Genomic DNA, 22,012 nt, shown 5'->3' with positions numbered 1-22,012 from the left:
TTATTTACATTGATATATTTTATTTACATTTATATATTTTATTTACATTTCATAGCACTAATGCTGAGCTGATTGAAACGCTATATGATAACTTAAGGGAATTTAATTTACCTGTAAGAGTGGAAGTTAATGTTACTATACACGGGTAAGATGAGTAACATTATTTAATTCATAGCCTTATTTCCAATTAAAATACCAATAGTTGTTTTAATCCATTTTTGCTTTTAGTATTTCCGAGCCTCAAGTTATTGCATACAATAAAAGCGACCTACTTCCATCAGTAAAAATCAGCGAAAGTGAAGCGGGACCTGAGGTCATCCACGTTTATGCAGTAAGTTTTATTTCAATGACTCAGCTATGTTTATGCAGTAAGTTTTATTTCAACGACTTTTAACTCAGCCATGTTGATTCACTAAGTTTTATTAAAATAGCTTTTAACTCAGCCATGTTTACGCAGTAAGTTTTATTTAAATTATTCTTAACTCAGCCATGTTTATGCTGTAAGTTTTATCTATACTGTTACACATTTCCTTAACCTAAAATACGCATTATTTTATTTATCTTTTAAACTTTAAAAATAAATTAATCATGGTTGTGCGTAATGAACTCCTTTAATGAGCCTTTTTCAAACCTTGCCCAAAATGAATTTGATAAATATTAAAGGCTACATTATTTTTTAACATAAATATTAAAGGCTACAAATTAAGATACAAGCAAAGTAACAACAAAAAAACTGCTTCGTATCACAATGTGGAAGAGCATGTGTAATTGCCGAAAGAAAAAAAAGAGAGTTAAGAGGTGCTTATTAAAAACACCTCCATACTTTATTAGGGAGTCGAATTAGTTTTGATACTTTTTATCCGACCTCCTTCATAAGTGATACATATTTCACTTCATTTTAAAGTTGAATTCCAAAAATATACATTAAGGGTGGTTATTACGGAACACGCTGAAATTATTTGCAGCAATTGAAATCTTTATTAATGAACCAATCCAAAAATTCCTCTAAAAATTTATTTCATTAGTAGTTTACGAAAAAATATGTTTTCCATAAACGTATCATGGTAGTTTTATTTCAGCTTGAATATTAATTCGAAATCCTTCAAGTGAAAAATTTTCTGACTTAATTTTAAATAAGATTCATTCCTTAAAATTTAAAAAAAATTATAATTTTTCAGGAAAAAAAAGTTTGCTTTGATCAGTACAGTGTTTGTTTATTGCTGACAATCGACTTATGACAATTTATTCTTCTTTACAAGGTTGGAAATAAAGGACCAAGTATGGTACGTGAAGCTGAAGTCGATATTCTGTGGCCCACCTTTACTCTTCAAAACAAACCTCTACTTTACCTAATGGAACAACCTGAAGTGCAAGGGAAAGGCCGCTGTAAAGAAATTCCTGATGTGAACCCACATAATTTAAAAGTACTTATATTTTCACTCGTTGTACTTCTCTCTCTGGTAGAGTGTTTTTCTGACATTTATAATTAACATCACTATACGGGAATCACTCCCAAAACAGCCAGTTGTAGGCCAAAGAGGCTAAGGCTCCACATTTTTAGAACACCGTTCTTCTGGTGGAAGTGTGACAAAATTGCGCATTTTACGTCTTTACTTCATAGAAAAGCATATACGAATTGTTCTGAAATCAAAATAAAAATCGAACTGAATTCAAAATCAATCGGAAATCAAAATCAATATCAATCTGAAATCAAAATTTTAATCGATCTAAAATCAAAATCGAAATCGATAGGGGTGAGATTTTCGTTGAAATAATTCGTTTGAAATTCTGCCAAGAAAGGGCGTTACATTCCTAAAACATGCGCTAATTATGCCCTTATTCTCATTATTGTCCGTCAAATTGAGCATATAAAGCACGCAGGTATGTCAATAATTAAAATATTCTGCCACTCTTTTAATTTCGAAATATATTTTTCTTTTTACTACATTAAAGCAACACCTGATGGAAAAATCTCAAAATATTATCATTATTATTATTACGGAAACCTTAGCTTTATGATCTAAATAACGCATATTTGAAGCTTCTTTTGAATTCATTCAGTAGGATTGGAGCAAGAGCTAGAAACCTCTGAGAACTAATACTTTAATTTCAGCCAACTTGTACAATAAAATAAACTGCTTAAAACTTTAAAATAAAGGAACAACACTAGTGTAAAAGAACAAGTGTAAAAAAACATTTCTGGTGTATCTAAACACCTACATTCAAGATTTGTGTATAGTGTTTCACTACACGACTTTTGTGTAGAGTAGTTGCCATCATTAAAAAGCTCACGAACTATTTCAGAGTAGGAAATTGTTTTTAAATTTTGTTTTCAGAAGCAAAGTCTTTTTCAAAACTGCCATAATTGCGTAAAAAATGAACCTCATACTCTTTAAACTACTCTACCTTTGAGGCTTCTGATCCAGAACTCAACGCCGTTATGTAACTGCAATAAACTTAGGGAGTTTCTTCGGCATCAAAAATAGGTTATTTTACATCGTCTATTAACAATTTTTTAAAAAAAAACTGAAAAATGGGATTAAAATTAATCAATTTAAAATATCATATCACTGAAACTTATAATTCCTTGTAAAATCTCAAAAAAAAAAAATTAAAAACGCAAAGAGACTATCATATATTTTGAAAATAACAAAAATAATTCAAAAATTTTCGAATCAAAAATGGAACTTTTTACACTGTGTGGATATTTGAGCAGCTATAGAGCATTCTTTATTATTTAATTACCTACTGTGAAAATTTTTTTTACTTAAATGACTTTTTTCATACAGATAGAACTAAAGAAACCTCACAGTAGTGGTTTAACTGACCTTGAAGAGAAACTTTCGTCCAAAGAAAACAGATATCCCGAGGAAGAAGAGAAACGTACAAGAGAAAAAAGAAACGTGGAACCAAGTATCCCAAACCCATTCCAAGAAGAAATGGTACTCATTTTAAATTATATATTTTAAACTATATATTTAAATTATGATAATTATATATAGGTTAATCTTAAATTTAGATGTGAATTATTATTTGCAAGACTTTGAGTATCTTCGATTTTAAGTTAATTGTTAATTAAGAAGTTAATTATTTATTGCAGGATTAAGAATGTCTTATTTTAACATTCCAATATGTCGTTTTGCAATATTCGGTAATTTTGTTTTTAGCGGTTTTCTAAAACTTTTTACTATGCATATTTTTAGTTTCAACTATTTAATTGTTTCATTGTCATTTCAATATAGAGTTATATAATTCTATTGTGCTTAAACTTTAATGATGTTTTTGCATCCTGGTTTATATCATGGTTAAAGCATAACCTATTATAAGCCCTTTTTAACATCATAATTAAAGCATAGCTTTGAGAGCCTTTGGCATATATTTGAAAGGTAACCTTTGGTACAGAATCACTTGGACTAGTGATTTAAGGATATAAATACATATTACCAGACCAGGTCTCGTTAAATACGGTCACTCGGTTGCCATTGACGACGTATTAATTTTGAGTGACGACAATATTTTAGGCTCTTCAATTATGATTTGAATTTTTTTTATGTATTTTAATTTTATGTAAAAAAAGCGTCGGTCTGAGAATTGATGTCGAACGATATTTCTTTTCCTGTTGTCGTCTGTGTTTTTAACAATCATCGAAGAAAAAAAATCGCATTTTACCTAATCACATATTCCTCAAATTTCTGATATTGCACTTTGTAATAAAGTCGTGTTAAAAAATAGAAAATTAAAAAATCCTGTATAATTCCATTGCAACTGCTGCAGAACTGTGTTAAGAAACCAAGTGGATTTACGATGAAATCGATGCAAAATAGAACTAATGTGGTCGAAAATCGAAAGTTGATTAAGCAATTGCATGAATCGAGATTCATTAATTATACTTCATGTAATAGTGTCGTTTCAAAAATATCAAGACTTTTAAAATTATTTAGAAATTCATGCGTATAATTGTTGGAAAAGTTATTGAAAAATCACGTGAATGCACGACGAAATGGGTGCAAATCAAATGCTTGCAAAAATTTATTCAATTGCGTGATTCGAAACTAACCTGGTTAATAAATATTATGTATTACAAAACCGTAACAAATGCGTCGGAATTTCAAAAAACCACGCATAATTGCACACAACACGAGTAACCACAGCACTATTTTAAACCACTTAATTTAAAGTAATCAATCATTGATTAATTAAAAGCAATCAATTTTGAAAGTTTCATGTTTATAAAGCATTAAAAAAGTTTTACTTGAGTTGAAAACTGAAGGGAGAAGTACACACATGAAAAAAGAGTGAAAATGAGATTAGTGACCCACTTGTTTGAGAAACAAATCAAGCATCTGATATTTTTCTTAACTCTTTTATTTTAAATTTTGAAAATAATTTAAAATATTTAAACCATTTATTTCATTTTTTCAGTCTTGTGGTCCAACACTGTGTACAAAAATCGAATGCACCGTTTATAATCTGACAAAAGATGAACAAGTAATATTTATGATCAGATCGAGACTATGGAAAAACACATTAGATGAGGTAAGGTTAAAATTAAGTAAATGATAAAAATTATTTTATATTCCTTAAAACTTAAATCGTAATTAAGTTTCTGATGGTTGATAAAGTAAATTTTATAATTATACTAGTTCTTTCAAACATGCTTCATCCTCAATTTCTGTAATATATTTCAACTTTATTCCCTATAAACTGAAATTTCACTTAAAAGTATCTTGCTGAAGCTTTTAAAGTTATTAATACTATTCAAAGGAAAATTATTTTAGGTTCTTCCTTCCCTATTCATGTTTAGGATTAAAAAATAATTTTTAATGGTTTTGTTGAATACTCATTTACGCTAATTATAACAAATTGTGTTAATTACTGTGCTAATGAACATTATTAAAACTAATGTTCTTAAGAACATTAGTTTTACTTATAACTTAATGCATAATTTTAGTTCGATTTCACCGTTTTAGTATGAAAAGAAGAAGAAAAATTCTGGTAAAATTACTTTACTGTGTGGCGCTGACATTTCGGTTAAAAAAAAACATAGCTTTACTGAATGAAACCAAGATATACGGTATTTAAACCATTCATTTGGTAATTTTCCCATTCATATGGTAACGATTAACCGAAAATTCTGGTTTTCAAAATTATGGTTCTTATTAGCCTATATTTAGTAAAAAGTACAAAATTAAAAAGCAAATTTGACCGAATAAATAGTTTTTTGTTATGCTCTAAAGTATCGTGATAAAACTACTGAGTTTTACAACATTTACCAAATTTTATCGCATGTCATAAAACCATATTTTATTGTTAATTCTACAAAAATCATTTCAAATACTCTTTAGTAAAATTACTGAGCTTTCTGTTGTTCCCATAGTGCAAGAAATGTGGTAAATTTTACCATATTCTGGTAATTTTGACGATATTTTTTCTTCTCAGAACACTTTTGATTATTTCATGAGGTAACACAAATATTAAATAGAATCAAATATTTCACTTTCGACAACCACTAGAAGATAACCTCTAGTGGTCCTCTTTCTGTTGTATTTCTTTAAAGTTTTACCCATATTTTATAATTTTATTTGTCTTTGTACAAAATGTTCTCAATAATAATCAAAACCTATATTTTAACAATAAACTTTTTCTCTATGACAAGCCAACGAGGATACTTATTTATGTAAGTATTCTTGTATCAAACATGTTTTTAGAAGTACTCTCTCTTTGAAAAAATAAATTTTACTTCTGAATTATTATATAGTACTTTTAAGATTAATAGCATAAACCATTGAAGAAAGTGTAAATATTATTTTATGTTTTGTATAAATTACCCTGGAGGTTTTGGAATATCCTTAAACATTATTAAATTAAAAAAAATTATAATAGCTTGAAAATTCAGTTGTTAGAAACAAATTAATAAATATAATTTATTCATCTTCATTGTAGATAACTACAATATCATATCTTCTACTAAACTAATTAAAAAATATTTATCACTTTTTATATCAGTTATAACCTTTTTTATTTAATATTTTTGTCTATCCTTAAAATTAAAATCAGCAGCAAATATAAGTTCTGAATTTTCCCTTATACATTTTATTTTCTATTTTTTTACTTATAATTATAGTATTTACAATATTAATATAATCCAATGTACTAGTACTTTAATCTTTGTTCTTTGTATATAATTATAGCATCCTAATCAAAAATGAAATCAGAAAGATGTGCGCATTAGGGGGCACATGATAATACTTAACGACAAAGAAACGAAAACGTCTTTAAATATTAGGAATCGCTTTGTAGGAAAATGGAACTCAAAACATCAATAACTGTTAAGGAAATAAGGTGGTGTAATAAGAAAATTAAAAGCAACTCAAAGTTGTACCGTTACCCTTCAAACTTTGGCCAGTGGGTGATCTTTTAATTGAATTTTGGTAACGGTTACCCAGGTTCCAAAAATAGACACTTGACTAATGAAGTACATGAAACTTTTAACAATAAAAAGTAAATTTTATTATAACTATAAATTAACAACCAACACAATCCCGATCATTTCCAGATGCCTTCATGTGCACTCAAAATTTCAATTTATACACTTTTAAATTTCCAAATGGTTATTCTCAAGATAAAACTTTTCGATAAAAAGCACCTTTAAATTTCATATGCATAACATTAAATTAATTCACACTAAAAGAGACATTTACGAAATAAAAATACTAGCTCATTCTAAATTTACAAAAACATTTAAACTTTAAGTCCTTGTATTCCTACAACAGATAATTAAAATTAAATATCCAAGGCTCATCTTAAAATAGGTATCTTAACACCGGATAGAAATAATTTAAAATACGGAATAAAATGCTCTTCTAAAAAGTTACTAAAAAGGTAAGAAATTAGAGTTTATAAATACAAAGGAACTTGCAGATCACCTTCTGGAACGCCCACCGGGCCTGCAGCTAGACTTGTGGACTAGGAGAACTTCGACCTTCCGACCACCATTCAGTTCTTTAGAAACACTCGATTTTCTGCCGAGGAACGCTCACTTCTTGTCAACCGTCTTGAATCTAGCGACACTCCGTCTATCATTTCCCGTCAACTATTCTGAGGCTTCAGATCAACTTTCTTCCAGGCAACAGCTCATCCGATCAATGTGGCGTACTTAGTCGCGGTATCCAGGGACTCTTTCCAAATATCAACCTTTCAGCATTTCCGCCTAGATCAACTCATTCCGAGATTCCAGCTAAATCTAAACTCATTCTCGATGATACCGGCTCAGAACATACTTCTAACAGCCATGATAGATCCTGTCAGCGGTGATGTTTCAACTCAACATTCCATCGGGCACGATCCGCACTCCCGTCGTACTACTTTTTCAGGCACTCCCGTCTTACTACTTTTTCAGCCACTCTTCACGCCTCTTATACTTTTCTCAGCAAGGCGGAATAATTCATACTGACCTGTTTACTCGCTCAAAAGTCATCCCGCATCCAGTGGACGTCAGAACAAAAAAAAGATCCACAAGAAAAACCAGCTACAAACCCACTAATACGCCATAAAAGTGATAATCTAAAGCTCCTTAAATATTAATACAATTTATATCCACAATCTACCCCAAAAATACAATTTTAAAAGGATCAATAAAAATTTCTCCTAAAATATAATTTTGATTGCATTTAAATTTTATCATAGTGGTGCCATCTATTGAAAAATAACCCTTCTTTAAAAAGTATTGATACAAAAAAAAACTTCAATAAATTCCTATTTATTACAATCAGGCAATAAAACCTGCTTTGATGTTTTTAATCTAGGCTTTCTAGCTAATAATCTGATAGATTTATATAAAATTCCCTTTTTTTACTTTGCATAAAAAATAATTTGAGATTCATAATATACGTGCATACTTAATATATAACGGCGTCTAATACAGAATTCATTTAAGAGCAAATCATGTACCTTACTAATGGAGTTGTGCTCGTTTACAATTGAGATTGATAACAAGTAATTCTGATACTTCAAAATGCTTAAATTCATTATCCAAATAATGCAAATATATATGATTATTTCATAAATTATATATACTCTAACTTTTTTGAATCTGATGAGTCCAGTTTAAATTATTATGATAGTTTACTATTAACTGAATGATTAAAAAATTTAAACCATAGTAATCAAAACTTGATATGCTTCAAGATTTTAATCTTGAAGTTGATAATATTTTTTTAATTATTATTTTCGGTGATATAAACATTAAATTCTTCTTTCTGGTTTCAAACGAAGTTGAATTAAAATTACTAAAAATTGTTTGAGTACTCGTATTTTAAGTACTCGTAACCCTGTATTTAATTTTTCTCTTGTAGTATTCATTAGTGAAAACGATCAATTCCAAATTAATTCAATATCCAAAAAAATAGTTAAACCTCTTATAATTCAAATATTTATCAGAAATATTTCATCTTATAAATGAGTTTGTTCTCTTAAACTTAAGAGATTTATAAGAGACCGGGTTTTAAGTCTCTAAAATTTAAAGAAACTCTTAACGTTTTACTTGTTGTAATTTTGGTATGAGATTGTAATTTGATGTTATATATAATCTTTATTTACTCTTTCTGAATATTTTTTAATTATTTTGTTTTCGGTGACCAAACTTCGAAACATCGCTTTTAAAACACTTAAAGTTAGATGCATAAAAAACTATCACAAAACACTATACAATTTTTCCAAGTATATACTGTTAATATAAATTTTAACCCCTTTCATTTAAATTTTTAACTTCCTTTAATAAATTGTTTTACTCTTTTTCTTAGCTGGGCTTAGACGATGTCCAAATATCCTCTAAACTAGTCAGTCGAGTTACAGCACTTCCTCACGGTGTTGATCCCACCTATCTTGGTTATAAAGCTCTATTTGTAAGTATCATGCTTCAACAGTCATTTAATTTTTTTGTATCGTATCTCTTATCAATTTTTCTTAATTTTATTGAAGCTAAATTTTTTTTCTCACTTTTATAATGATCACGGAGCTTATTTTGAAAATAAATACCGACCGGCTAGTGTAGGGGTCAGGGAGCTGACCTTGCGTCAGAAAGGTTCTGGGTTCGAATCCCGGCAAGGCATGGATGTTCTTTCACTCTCTGTACTATCTGTCCTTACGGTAGGAGGAACGTTGACCCACCTAATATGGTGCCCTTGAAAGAGTGGCCAACAAATGTGCCCTTCAGATGCCTGTATGACGAAAGGGCATTCTCCAGGTGGGCATTGGAAAAAAATTGAAAATAATAAAAAAATAAAAGTATCATCTTTACTTTAAAGTGAATTTTAAAAAATCCAAATGCATTTCAATTTCAATTCCTTGAAAGTATGCTGTTCATTCCTTCAACCTCTCACCTATAGTGGTGGATTTTGTCTTCTGTTACTCCAGCTTGGGCCAGGGTTCGATCACATCACTAAAGGCTTGGAATCTGATCGGACTACACTTTCTAAGATAATTCTTAGTGACGCCAAATCCATTTTAATCCTTTAACGATCGGTTAATTTTCAAGAAAACGGTCACAACAGTGCCTATTTTGCCAAATACACATATTTGATTAGTGCTGCATCTAGTTTAAAATAAACTAGCTATCTACAATTACCTAAAAAATATCCTGGTACTGACATCTGGTGTGTAAAATGAGAAATAAAATTTTTTCCGGGCAAAGGAAAAGAATTAGTTTTATTCTGATTGGCGCGTTACTACTGAACACTCCAACCCGGAAATTTCACGGGAGCGAGAAATAGAGGACAAAACCTCACCCCGTCATTTTCCCGGGAAAGAGAAGGAAGGGGTTAATGTTCCCTATGGTTTCGGGGATGGGAAAGTCTTCGAACGGTTATGTGGTTGTTAAACTTGGTGAGAGGTTAAGTGATTGCTACACCATCTGTCCTCCAATCTAAATTGAGGTAGTGTTCACATATGCCAGTTATGTACAGTGTATAGTGTGATTTTCACAAGAAGCAAAACGAACCAAATGATTTTTTAAAAAAAATTTCTATGTGGTTTTAAAACTTTTCTTTAATATTAATAATCACAATCGGGATTTAAAAACATCCAAATGGTTGTAATTGTAGTTTTTGCATAATTTTGATTGTAACGATTAGTAATACATGACATTTTGAGCAATTATTACGATTACTTAAAATGTTAAGAAAAAACGACTTTCGCTATCATTGTTGAGAAAGATCTGCATTTGAAAATCAAGATATCTCAAAGTAAAGCATAAGTAAATATGGCTATTACTATATAAGCTAAAAACAATGAATAATCAAAAAAAATTATAAATAAATTGCAAACAGTATGCTATTAACAGGAATTAAATATAGAAATGTAAATAATAATCTTCAAAACTTCATAACTTTCAAAATTTTAATGAATTAATTTTTAAAATTTTAGTTAATATTTTTTTTAAATTTTGAATAATTAGTTTTAAAATTTTAATTAATTCATTCATTTTATTAATTATCAAAATTTTGAAATTATATTTAGCCCTTTCGTGCAAAAAAAATTGATAGTGGCAATGGTAAGTACTGACAACGGTGATTTATATTTATTCAATCTAAGAAAAATTATCATTGTTATTACTTTCTATTATGTACTTAACAAAATTAAGTATGTATTTGCAGTAATGATTGATTTTAGTAACATTCTTTTTAATGCTTATTATTTCTACAACTTTAAGACCTATTTCATTGAAATTGCTAAATTTTGGTCTAGGTAACAACGAAAGTTGATCCTGAAACAGTAACTCATCAGTTTCATATGATTCCGTGGTGGATTCTGATACTTTCAGTTTCGGTTGGACTCCTAATTCTTGGACTTCTAGCTTTAGTTCTTTGGCAGGTAAAAACTCATCATGAAATTTTAAAAGCATTCATCAGGAATCTTTTCGGATATATGAAAGAACTCTTGTCAAAATTATTGTTAAAAAAATCTGCAGAATGGGGTTTAAAAATGTTGCACGTTTAATTATTCATTATGCACACTAAGTCACTAAGTGATTCATCTAAGAACCACAATTTCAATGTCATTTTTTATATATAAATAAGATGCATGAATCCTTAAAAATATAGTTATTTACAAACTACCACACTGTCAGAATTCGCAATCAGAAGGAATGGTTAAATAATAATTAATTTAATTGTTATTTTACCATATTCAGACAAAACATTCAAATGATTGCACATAACATGATATTCAAATTGCTGACTCTGAGAAAAACCGTTTATTAACTGATTTCACCTAATACGGTTAAACAACCAGAACTTTATCGTACCAACTAGGCTCACCAAATGAATCCACTTAGTTCTTTGCAGAGAGATAGATATTGTAGCCGAGAGGGCTAATCTGTTAATCTCATGGCCGACAAAATGGGGGTTCGAGTCCACACCACAATATTTCCTTCATTCTCTTCAACACATTAAGAGTTTCCAGTGTCCTGCACTTCCCGGTTTGTGACCCTTGACTATTAGAATACGATACTCTCATTCACCTATAGATGGCAGCACCATAAAGCTTTTAAACTATCTCCAATATCTAGTTAAATTTCTTTTCTACGGTTTCGAAGCCATGCTAGTTGTGAATGGTTTAAAAACCGTATAGTATTGTATTTATGGTCTTTTAACCATACTAAATGTTAACAGTGTCAAAACCGTAAAGGTAAAAAATGCTCTTCACAGTAAACTTTGCTGTTAATCGAATGGACAGACTGCGGCTGGTTATTTTACCATACCTTTAGAAATAAATTTCTAACAGTGCATGCAACACTTTTCAAAGCACACCTTAATTCTAACGTAATTATGCCCTTGTAACTTATAAGGACATTTAAAAATCAATTAAATACTATCGCTACTGTACTAGTCTTTAATTGCATGCGCACACTGAGAAAAAAAAAAGTATGGCCAAAATACCAGAAAATGGTAAAATTTACAATTTCTTGCTTTATGGAAACACTACAATGCTCGGTAATTTTCACCGAAGCGTTTTGGTAATTATTTTGGTACAGTTAAAAATAAAATACGGTTTTATAATATGACATAAAATTTAGTAAATGTGGTTATCATTTTCGAAACTATTCAATGCAAATTATTCGAAGTATTCGAAAACTATTTAATGCTTATCATTAAAAGTAAAATGCCACAGGCATGAAACATTTTTTTTAAATATCTGAAGTAAAATCTTCATGATTTAAAATTAATATTTAAGCAAATTATATTAATTAATATTGCAACTTAATGAATCATAAGGTAAGAAAGTGGGATTAAAACTTAACAAAAACCTGTTTGATTGCCCAAGGAATCAAAGATGAGTTAAAAACAATTATTTGAAACACCTTTAAATTTCTTATGTCAATTAAAAGATTTTTGATACTTTTGAATACCGCCGTCTTTGATAGTGAAAATTTTTCCCATTTTTATTTTTGACTTAAATTCTAAAAATTTAAATTAAAAGTGGAGACTGCCCTCCACCTACGCAACGCAAGTAAAAAGTGGGAAAAAAGCATAAATCCATTAAAAAATAATCTTTAAGGCTTGGAAGTTTTTTATATTGTACTTAAGGGAATTGAGAAATTGTTTTTGTTAAGTTTATATTAACTGTAAAAACTGCTAAGTAATTGCGATGATTACCATTAAACTGGAATCTATATTTTTCAGCTGGGCTTCTTTCGCCGTCGACGAGTTGAAGATCAAATGGAAGAACCCCTACACGCTTACAGAAATGGTTATCCACTTGCTAGAGGAGATGAATATTTGTAGAGAAACTTTACACTGTTTGACTCATATGAAATAATCAAAAGCATTAATTAGAGTCATTTTTCTACTAATAAACTTCCGTTTGCTCTTTAATATTCAAGACATTTTAAAAAAGTAAACATTTCATCGAGTCGTGAATAATTTGTTTTATTTAAAGAACACCGTTGGGGAAAATTTGTGTGACACATGTGTACTTACTTTTGAAGAGCTTTTTTAGTTTTCCCTTTAACTGATGGATCACTTACTGTCCAGCTATCACAAGAACTTCTCCAGACATCAGACTCACATGTCGGTGGTTGCTATGGTTACGAAGATACGTTACTTTAAATAGGAGCATGTGATTGTTTGTCTGGCCTGTTCATTAGAAGTGTGACGTCAGTTTTAAATTTCTCACCTGAGCCACCTTCTAGAACCCTTCAGGGACATAAGTGGACTTAAGAATGACTTCTTGTTTTCATAGCAGCAGACAATTTCAGACATTGGTACAGAGGATTTCCTTGAAGGAGTTCCCTTCGAAGTACTATTTCTTCATTAAAAACCATTAAAAACTATTTTGATGTACTAAAAAAGCAGCTAGATTTTACTCCGAACTGAGTTCAGGACTGACAGCTAAAATGTTTAACGAATATCTTTCTGTGTAACAAATTGATCGAAAGATAGTGTATATAATTTGTTTGTGTTTTGTGTATAAAGATATCATCGAACAAAATATATTATTAAGAGACAAATAAGTTGCTTGTACTAATTTCATAGTGTTATTTAATATTTTACTTAAAATACGATACTGTTGGACAAAGATACGCTTTTGAAATATTATTTATAATTTTGAGGAAAAGGAACTAGAAAAATCTAATAAATGATTGTAGAGTTTATGTGCTGCTTTAAATTATTTGTAATATTTTCTGTATAATATTTCCTTCTTCATGAACATATTACTTTTTCAACGTTAATGTGTTGCAGCATAAGAATTATTACGAAGTATTCAAGGCTTAAAAAATTGAATAATGTAATGTGAATTGGTTATTTTACCGTGAAATATTTGAATGAACCCTTAGATATTTTCAAACAATAAGAGAAATAAGCAAATCTTTAATTAAGTTTGGAAAACTTAAACCTGATATGCACGAGGATACCTTTTAACGTAAAATTTTTTTATCATATAATCAAAAAAATCTGAAAAAAAAATTCTTATTTTCAATAATTTAAGAGATGGGACAGTAGATTTTCTTTCATATAAATTATAGTGCATCTATTTTTCATCTACAATTTTTTTTCTCAGAACGTCATATAATTAGGTTTGTCTCTTAACGTTATATGAAATAATTCTATTATTTGTCCTATGTTTTTTACTTGACCTGATATAATCTATATTGTAAATTAATGACACAATTCAATTAAATAACCTTAATTCATAGAGAAGCAGGAACGAGAAATTAAGAAACAATAATGCCTATAATTTATCATTTGAAATTTACGAATAAATAATAAAAAATTTTCTGCAAAATTTTCCAAATTTTAAAAAGAGGAGTGAAAAATAACCAGTCAGATAGCTAAATATCTGAAACTACCTGTTTTTTAAAGGGTAATTTTCTCGTTGCATAAAAAATCTGCATTTTGACTACGGTTATGCTATTATAAAGAAAGAGGGATGTAAACTTTGTAACGGCGTTGTTATTGCTTTGAATAAGGAAATATTCGCGAGAAAAATACTGTACATGTCTATCTATACTTTATTTCTGTAACTATCTGTACTAATGGTTTAAAAAAATATGATTTTAAATTTAATATACATAAATTTCGCTTTCATCTGTTTTTTAGTTTAATCAAATCGAAATATTTATGTTATCACTTGTTTAACTTCAGAAATATTTCTCCGTAGTAAAGACTTCTAACAATCTTTTCAAGATTTATTTTATTTATTTATTTGTATTAATATAAAATTATCATAATTTCAAATATGACTATCTAGTTCGACTTTATTATTCTTACTTATATTTATTATATTAATATTTTGTACGCGTGTTTTTAATTAGACTTTCTGTTTCATAAAATACGCAGTTTATAACTACTTAAAACAGTTTATTTTATTTCATTTAACCTCATGTAAAATACTGACGAAAATTATGTAGGTTTGTGTAACACCATGAGAAATTTTGTATCTATTTTTGTTAGTTTAACTTCCTTTTTCCGCTGAACAAAATCCACACTGTGACCTGTTGGAGATTGTACAGTGGAGATTTATTAAAAACTCTGTTGCCATATTAGATAGCGCTTATTACGTGCTATTTTTATGCATTTTGTGAGTTAGTAAGTTATTCATGACTATAGTTGGCTGAACTTTGTCAATTTTTGAACAGCTCATTTTTGCTAATTATGAAAAATTCCGTAAAATGTCAGCATGAAGATATGCCAAAATTTTGTAGAAACGAAAAGTGCTTAGTTGACCAATTATTTAATAATTGAAAGTTAATTCTTTGTTTAAACTCATAAACAAAGTTGTTTGTTTAAACTCATAAAAATAGCTAAAATTGAAAATTATTTATTGATTTTAGTAGTTTTTATAAGGCTTGAAAAAATGTGCCGAATTGACGATTTTTTTCTAAAAAGTGTAATTTTTTTAAGTTATTTGAACAAATATTCTTTTAAGCAAGATAAATTATATAATTCAAAAAAGTTTAAAATACTAAAATCGAAAACCTTAATGTACTCAAAGTGGGGGTTAAAGTACTCAAAAGATGTCATTATTTTATTTCTTGACGCAAGCGCTTTGAAGTACACACTGAACAGAGAGAAGTAGGCTGAATCTCTCCACCGTTATCTTGCTCACCCCCCCCCCAGAGTCTTACATTATAACAGGAATAGCCCAGTCATTCTTCGAAAGATACAAAATTAATGCGTAATTAAAATAATGTGTACTTTCTGAAACACTCTATCTAAGAGTTAATGTTATTTATTTGCATCAATATACGATTACAGGAATAATCGTATGAGTTCTTGTATGATTTGAGTGCTGGGCACTCAAGATTATATTTTATCTCTTGTTGTCTATTTTTATTGTAATTTCAAATTTTTCTGATTATTTTATAATAATTATGATGACTTTGCAGAATAAAATAAAAATTAAGCAATTTTATTGCTTTTTTGTTTGATTTTTTTTCTTATAATACTTCACTTACTAAAAAAAAGTACAACATTAATAACTTCGTTTGTTAATTGGGCATTTTAATAGATGCACCATAGATCTTTTGATGTCAAAGCTGATAGACTCTTTCCTCTTACTGTTTGAGGCATGGCACATGTCGCGTAGATAACTTGTGGCTTTTTGCTTTGCAAAATCCAAGACATTCTGCAATCGCACCTCAGTTCATTTCCTGAAAATTTTTATAAAAATATTTTTCAAAATCCTGGTGATCGTCTAAGATATCTCATATGTACAATTCTTATTGCATAAGGAAAACTTAATGTGTAAGAAAAACTAGTTTATTCGTCGTATGAAACTAGAAATGGTAAACAGATTAGGAAGATAATATTAAGAAAAACTTAAAAATGTTTTCACATTAAAAATTTTAGTTTCTATCACAAATAAACTGGTTCTATTGCTTTAAATTCGATCTTTTCTGTGCTTCCTCATGAAAATGATTCTTTAGATTTACACGATCTTACTTTTTTTATTTTCTTACCATTAAGGCTTTTAAAGCTCGAAATTCTTTGTATTGTTTTATTTCCTTCGGACAAGAGTTTATTAGATATATATTCAGGGAGATTTCTACAAAGCCCCTATTAGAGGCTTAGAAAGTTTCTCGAAATTTGTTAAACACGTAATTATTATATTTTGAAATAAATATTATTTTTCATAATCAAATTATGCCTTTCAGATATGTCTAGAAAGCGTTAAATCTATCTTTAAAAATTTAATTCCTTCCAAAAAAATTAAAGAGTTTTTTTGTGGATCGATCGATTATTCCATTAATATTCTCGGTTGATCTCGCTCTTTGATGAAATCAGTATTGTCATTTTCAGTCGAGAAATTTTTCAGATTTAAATTATCATTCCAAAGCAAAGCCGATTCCTCAGTTAATGACAAATTTGAAATTACCCTGGAATTCTAAAAACCTAATTATACTGGGTTGAGCATAATATTCAGTCTTAACGTATGTTTTTAAAATACTTGTCAAAAAAATAAGCTCGGAAAGTACAAACATTATGAAACACCAAGAATAAATGTTAGTCGCATATTATTGCTTAATTGGTTAAAAGCAGATGTACTGTCAAAGTTCTAACGAATCACCAGTGTGGAATGAGGGATTAAAAACATCAACACCTACCTGTTTGAAGGGAAAAAATCAAAGTTTCATGAAACAATCGAAGTGGTTACGTTTTTTTTACATATTCCCTTCTTAACAAGTAATTCGACAGACTTCGACAACAGTTTTGGCTCAAGATCACTTAATTATTAATTTTTCATAACTAATGACAGTACTTTTTTCATCATTTTTTGGAAATCTAGTTTCAAAGAGTATATAATAGAGGTGATGATTAAGAAACACTTTTTGCTACACTGAGCACAATATCCACGAGCATAATTTTGTTGTATTAATTATAACTTTTTTATTTGTTGTATAGCTTTTACTGCTACTTTCATAGTATTAAAAATCATTCTAATAAAAAGGTGAAATTAGTGAACAGTATAAGAAATTCCAGATCAATGTCGGCATATTTTGACGGGAAAAAAATTTTACCGTAAAATTTTACAGAACAAAAAAATCTGATATACCGTAATTTTTACTGTAATATCACTAAATCACTGTGATTAAATGTTAATAGAGTATTACTGTAAAAAACACGTTATAAAATTCTATTCTAAAAATAGATTTTAAGGTAAAATATGTTTTACAGGTGAAATATGTCTGCACTCTAGAATCCAATACTTTTTACCATGATTATATCAGGAATTTTTTTACAGTGTAGCAAAAAAATCATGTGTTCCAACTTCATGAACAATTTATAATAACATTCTATTTTGAAAGCTAAATTTACAGAATAATAATAAGATAAACTCTTTTTTTTTATAATTATGTTATTTTTAATGCCACTTGAAGAAGCCTGGCTCACCGGCCATTGGCCTTTTGTGAATTAAGTCAGAAAGGTGCGCTTTTCGTTTGACAAGAGAGCACCACAAGGGTAAAGCTACGTTAAGTTTAGTAAAAAGAAACACGGATAAATGTCAGCACCACTCATTCGTGAGGCCACTTCCTCGCTATAGAAATAGGTCAGAAGGAGAAGGGTATTTTCTTCAGATTTCAGTACTCATGGTACTGCTCAGCGAGCGACTTGAGATCTCACGAGCACGTATATCGCATGTACTCGATCGATCGAGGACTAAAACCTGTCCCCTCAAGACCTGAGTCCGATTCTCTAATGATTGTGCTACCACCACCTTCCTTTTATTCCATGAATCATGAATTTAGTATTTTAATCGGTAGAATTTGTTATGAAATGCAATTCAATCAGTAAATCCTTTGAGTTCTTATTTTTTAACAAAAGTAACAAATTATCTGGCTTAAGAAAACAAAAATTTGAAGAGATATCATGAAATAGTTTACCCATAGCTTTGAATTCTATCAGAGAACTCCATATCGGTGCAAACACTTTTTCACTTAAAACCAATATTTTGTTATGGCTGATGTCAAGGTATTTTAAATGTGGTATTAAACTAAACATATCATCTGGAAATTGCTCAATCTTGTTGTAACTGAAAATGAGTTAAAAAATACCAAGTTTTACTGCTGTGTAAATTATACACATATTTTTTAAGAAAAGAAAAATACTTACAGCTATAAATAAACTACTGCACATAAAATAAGAGCTATTTGACATTTTCATATCAGTTTTAGTTTAATTCTTGTATAATTTCATCCATGTAAGTAATGTATTTCAGACAGAATTTTTTTAACGAAGATATGTTTTTTACCTGATTCAAAATATAAAACCATCTACTTCATTTTTAGAAACAAATACATTCAACATTTTTATATCAATATCAGACTTATTGCTAAGTGATAAGTCTTAAAGATAAAATCTACTAAAAAACATGCTCTTTACATGACTGAAACTACACAACTATTTACTTCGTTGTTGAAACTGGATATATTTGACATATTCATATCAATGCTAGGAAATTTGATACGTAATTTTATTCAAGCAAGTGACAAGTCTCAAGAGAATAGAGATAGAATCTATTTCCGAAAGCCTGCTCTTTACTTGATTGAAATTACAAAGGCATTATTATGACAATGTGATCAGCACTACGTACAAGCCACCTTTACTTCCCAGACAAGCTGGAACCCATATATCTGACGCTGGGAGGACTTCAAGCTGCCACTGGGTATCAAAACCCAGTTCTTCAGTTTAGTGTCCCAATATCTGGGCCATAGTTGCCCGCCAAACTTATTTAAATAAAAAGAAAACTTGTATCGGATTTTTTGTGCATTGTTATTAAGTAGCAAAAAAACACGTAGGCATTTATTAGCTTTCAAATCTTTTTCGCTTTGTGGAAATTTTCTTTAAACCTTTATAAAATGTGCTTTGCTTCCAAAACATAAAAGAGACGATTACGATTATGATGATTCATTACGAGAATTAATTTTTTATGATGAAATACTACACAAACGAGTAAAGCATTTCTGTTTTGAAAGCGTTAATTTAATAATCTAATCTGTGAATCAATGTAAAAAATTCAGAAGGACAAAATAAAATCAAGGAAATAAATTTTAATTAAACACTTTATTACATGCATGCCTAAAAAGCATCAAATGTTTTGAAACGTAACTCTCAGAGTGAAATGAGAATGAGACAATTTCCTCCTATTGGATATATTTTTGGTTCAAAATATAGCCCATATTTTTAATGCGTTTATAGTAAAAGATTCTCTTTTAAATTTTACTTGAATTTCGATAAATTATATATCTTATTGATGAAAATAACTTACCTCAAGTTCAAAACAACAAGTGCAATTGCAGGGTTAGGAAGCATCGTTCTTTTAAGAATAGCAATTTCGTTATGTCTTATAATTATATTCCTTACTGTTCTACTATTAGCAAAAGCATTATCATGAAGAAAACTAATCCCATTGTTCGTAAAATCAATAGTATTTAAATTTTCTAAATTTATCTTCCCCAGATCTTCAATATTCTCCAACTCTCCATTTTTAATTTCCAATGTTTTAAGTTGATTCAATTTGCTGAGGACTGACCAACTCCATTCCCCCAAAAGCTTAAAGTTTTCCATCCTTAATACTTGTAAATAATCTTCCAGACCTTCAAAGGCAAAATCTGCATCTGTCAATGCCATGAGTGTGGAATTTTGTATTTCTAGCTCAGCTACCTTTAACCCCTTGAAAGCATCGGATGGTATAAAATTAAACACCGAATTCTGAATAGTAATTGATTGCTTGTAATTTTTTCCAACAAGAGATCTAGCAGCATTTATTAAATCATGGTTGTTTTCTAATTTGGTGCAAGTAACATGAGCAACGCCATTCCAAAAGCAACTGCAAGGATATAAATCTTCTTGGCTGGGGCACGCATCGACAATTAAAAGATATACAATTAAAATGAATATATTAAAAATTATCATCTTCGAAATTTTGCTGGTAATAAAATGCTCTTGTTCATCTTAGATGACAAGTATCTCTTATCGCTCGCAGAACGGTGATATTGTAACTGATAAGCATAAAAACATCTGATCGCTTTCCCTTCATGAATTATTCAGAATTCATCTACGTCACTGAAATGGTAATAACACATTTTAATGTTTCAAGGTTATTTTTATTATTTTTTAATGCATTCTTTACCCTAAATTTTTTTAAAAATTATCCTGAAAGGATAAATTATGATTCAAATTAAATTAAAGTAATAATGATAAAAGGCTTTTTTCTGTATTTGCGAGTGTGAGGATGAAATTAATATTCCCAAACTTTAAAATAATTTTTCTCGAAACAAATTTTTCATATTCTCAGACACTTTTACTTCTTTAATTTTCAACCAACAAATTAATATAGAAATTTAACATCGAAAAACAAATTAACAAAGTATTTTTTTATTTAAAAAGATTTTTTTTTAAAAATATATATTACTATTGTTCTTAGGTTACAGGTACTCTACACTAGCGGTTTTAATTTTTCGGCAAATGGAACCTGAAATAATCAATCTTCTTTTTGCAGAAAGCCGACTTTATAAATAAAGTATACAAAGACAATTGTGAACGTATTAACCAATAAAAGTATATTATATTTTGAAGATATATAGTAAGAGGATTGAAATTTTTTCCTCATTATAACATTTTGTTTATGTTATGTATCTTAAATTATGTTTTATGTCCGATAGTTAATTCACAGTCCTGACGCTGTTTTGTTTTTGGTGTATACAATGGGAAAAATAATAAAATAATTTGAATTATGGTTTTTGTTGAAATGAAACATTTTAAAAATATGCCATAAATGTTTAAAATGGTAATTAGGAAAATCATTTTCGTCATCAATGAATTTTATTTTTTTAATTATGATTTGAAAAGCTCGATGGAAAATGCTAACGTAATTTTTTAAAAATAAAAATTTTCATAATCGATTTTCATTTGATATATTGTTATTGAAAAATGTATAAAATGATAAAATTATTGAAATTTTTATTTCATTGGTATTATTGGAAGATAACTGAAATGCTAAATGAATAATGGATTTTTAACTAAATCTTAGTATTTTCGTTAACAGTTTCACCAGGTTTCAAATGTATTTAAAAATTCTTTAAAAAATTCCTTACTGTATAAATATATAAATTGAACACATTATATGTAACTGAGAAAAACTTTTAAGTTCGAAATAATGAACTAAAACATTAAAAAATAAACATATTTAATTTGCAAATCATAACTTAGTATTCTGATTATATAAATGCTTCAGCATAATTTTCTTCTTTCAATGTTTCATTTTTTGCTTCATTTTTTGCTTAAAATTTGCTTTCATTTTTTGTATAGAAGAAAAAGCTCACTTTTAAGCATTTGAAGACTACAAAATTTAAGTTTATTATGTTCAGTCAAACTAAAAAAAATTTTAATTAATAAGTGTTGTGACAAGCATTAGTGAATATTCACGCAAGTATTTTGGTATATATAACTGGAACCCGATCAAACACGCCTTATTTTGGCATTTAATGAATTTTTCGTTTTTCCCTAAAAAA

General features: G+C 28.9%; 2 protein-coding genes across 2 annotated transcripts in view; one reads left to right on the top strand and one right to left on the bottom strand.

The window, feature by feature from the left end:
- Positions 1–13,964, top strand: part of LOC107444850 (integrin alpha-PS2) — an 82,872-nt gene extending 68,908 nt beyond the window's left edge. The window contains exons 23-30 of the mRNA XM_016059084.4: positions 56–145; positions 229–331; positions 1,260–1,424; positions 2,790–2,942; positions 4,423–4,536; positions 8,802–8,903; positions 10,744–10,869; positions 12,681–13,964. Coding sequence (XP_015914570.1) covers positions 56–145; positions 229–331; positions 1,260–1,424; positions 2,790–2,942; positions 4,423–4,536; positions 8,802–8,903; positions 10,744–10,869; positions 12,681–12,782 — 955 coding nt within the window. The 3' untranslated portion in view covers positions 12,783–13,964. The remainder of the gene's footprint in view (positions 1–55; positions 146–228; positions 332–1,259; positions 1,425–2,789; positions 2,943–4,422; positions 4,537–8,801; positions 8,904–10,743; positions 10,870–12,680) is intronic.
- Positions 13,965–15,888: 1,924 nt separating this feature from the next.
- LOC107444851 (oplophorus-luciferin 2-monooxygenase non-catalytic subunit) lies at positions 15,889–20,480 on the bottom strand. Its single transcript, XM_016059085.4, has 3 exons — positions 19,768–20,480; positions 18,383–18,531; positions 15,889–16,150 (listed from the first exon to the last, which is right to left on the bottom strand). Exons 1-3 carry the CDS (start codon positions 20,412–20,414, stop codon positions 16,002–16,004), a joined length of 945 nt encoding a protein of 314 aa, XP_015914571.1. The 5' UTR covers positions 20,415–20,480; the 3' UTR covers positions 15,889–16,001.
- Between the last annotated feature and the right edge of the window lie 1,532 nt (positions 20,481–22,012).

This window comes from Parasteatoda tepidariorum, chromosome 7, assembly GCF_043381705.1.
Source record: "Parasteatoda tepidariorum isolate YZ-2023 chromosome 7, CAS_Ptep_4.0, whole genome shotgun sequence".
Lineage (NCBI taxonomy): Eukaryota > Metazoa > Arthropoda > Arachnida > Araneae > Theridiidae > Parasteatoda > Parasteatoda tepidariorum.
This window is presented reverse-complemented; position numbering and strand designations above follow the sequence as displayed.

Excerpts from the sequence above, each read along its gene's own strand:
- LOC107444851 (XM_016059085.4), bottom strand. The coding sequence starts at position 20,414 with ATGATAATTTTTAATATATTCATTTTAATTGTATATCTTTTAATTGTC. Across the intron at positions 18,532-19,767 it reads CTTGTTGTTTTGAACTTGAG|TTACAACAAGATTGAGCAAT; the intron begins GTAAGTTATTTT and ends ACTCATTTTCAG. Across the intron at positions 16,151-18,382 it reads GATAGAATTCAAAGCTATGG|GAAATGAACTGAGGTGCGAT; the intron begins GTAAACTATTTC and ends AAAAATTTTCAG.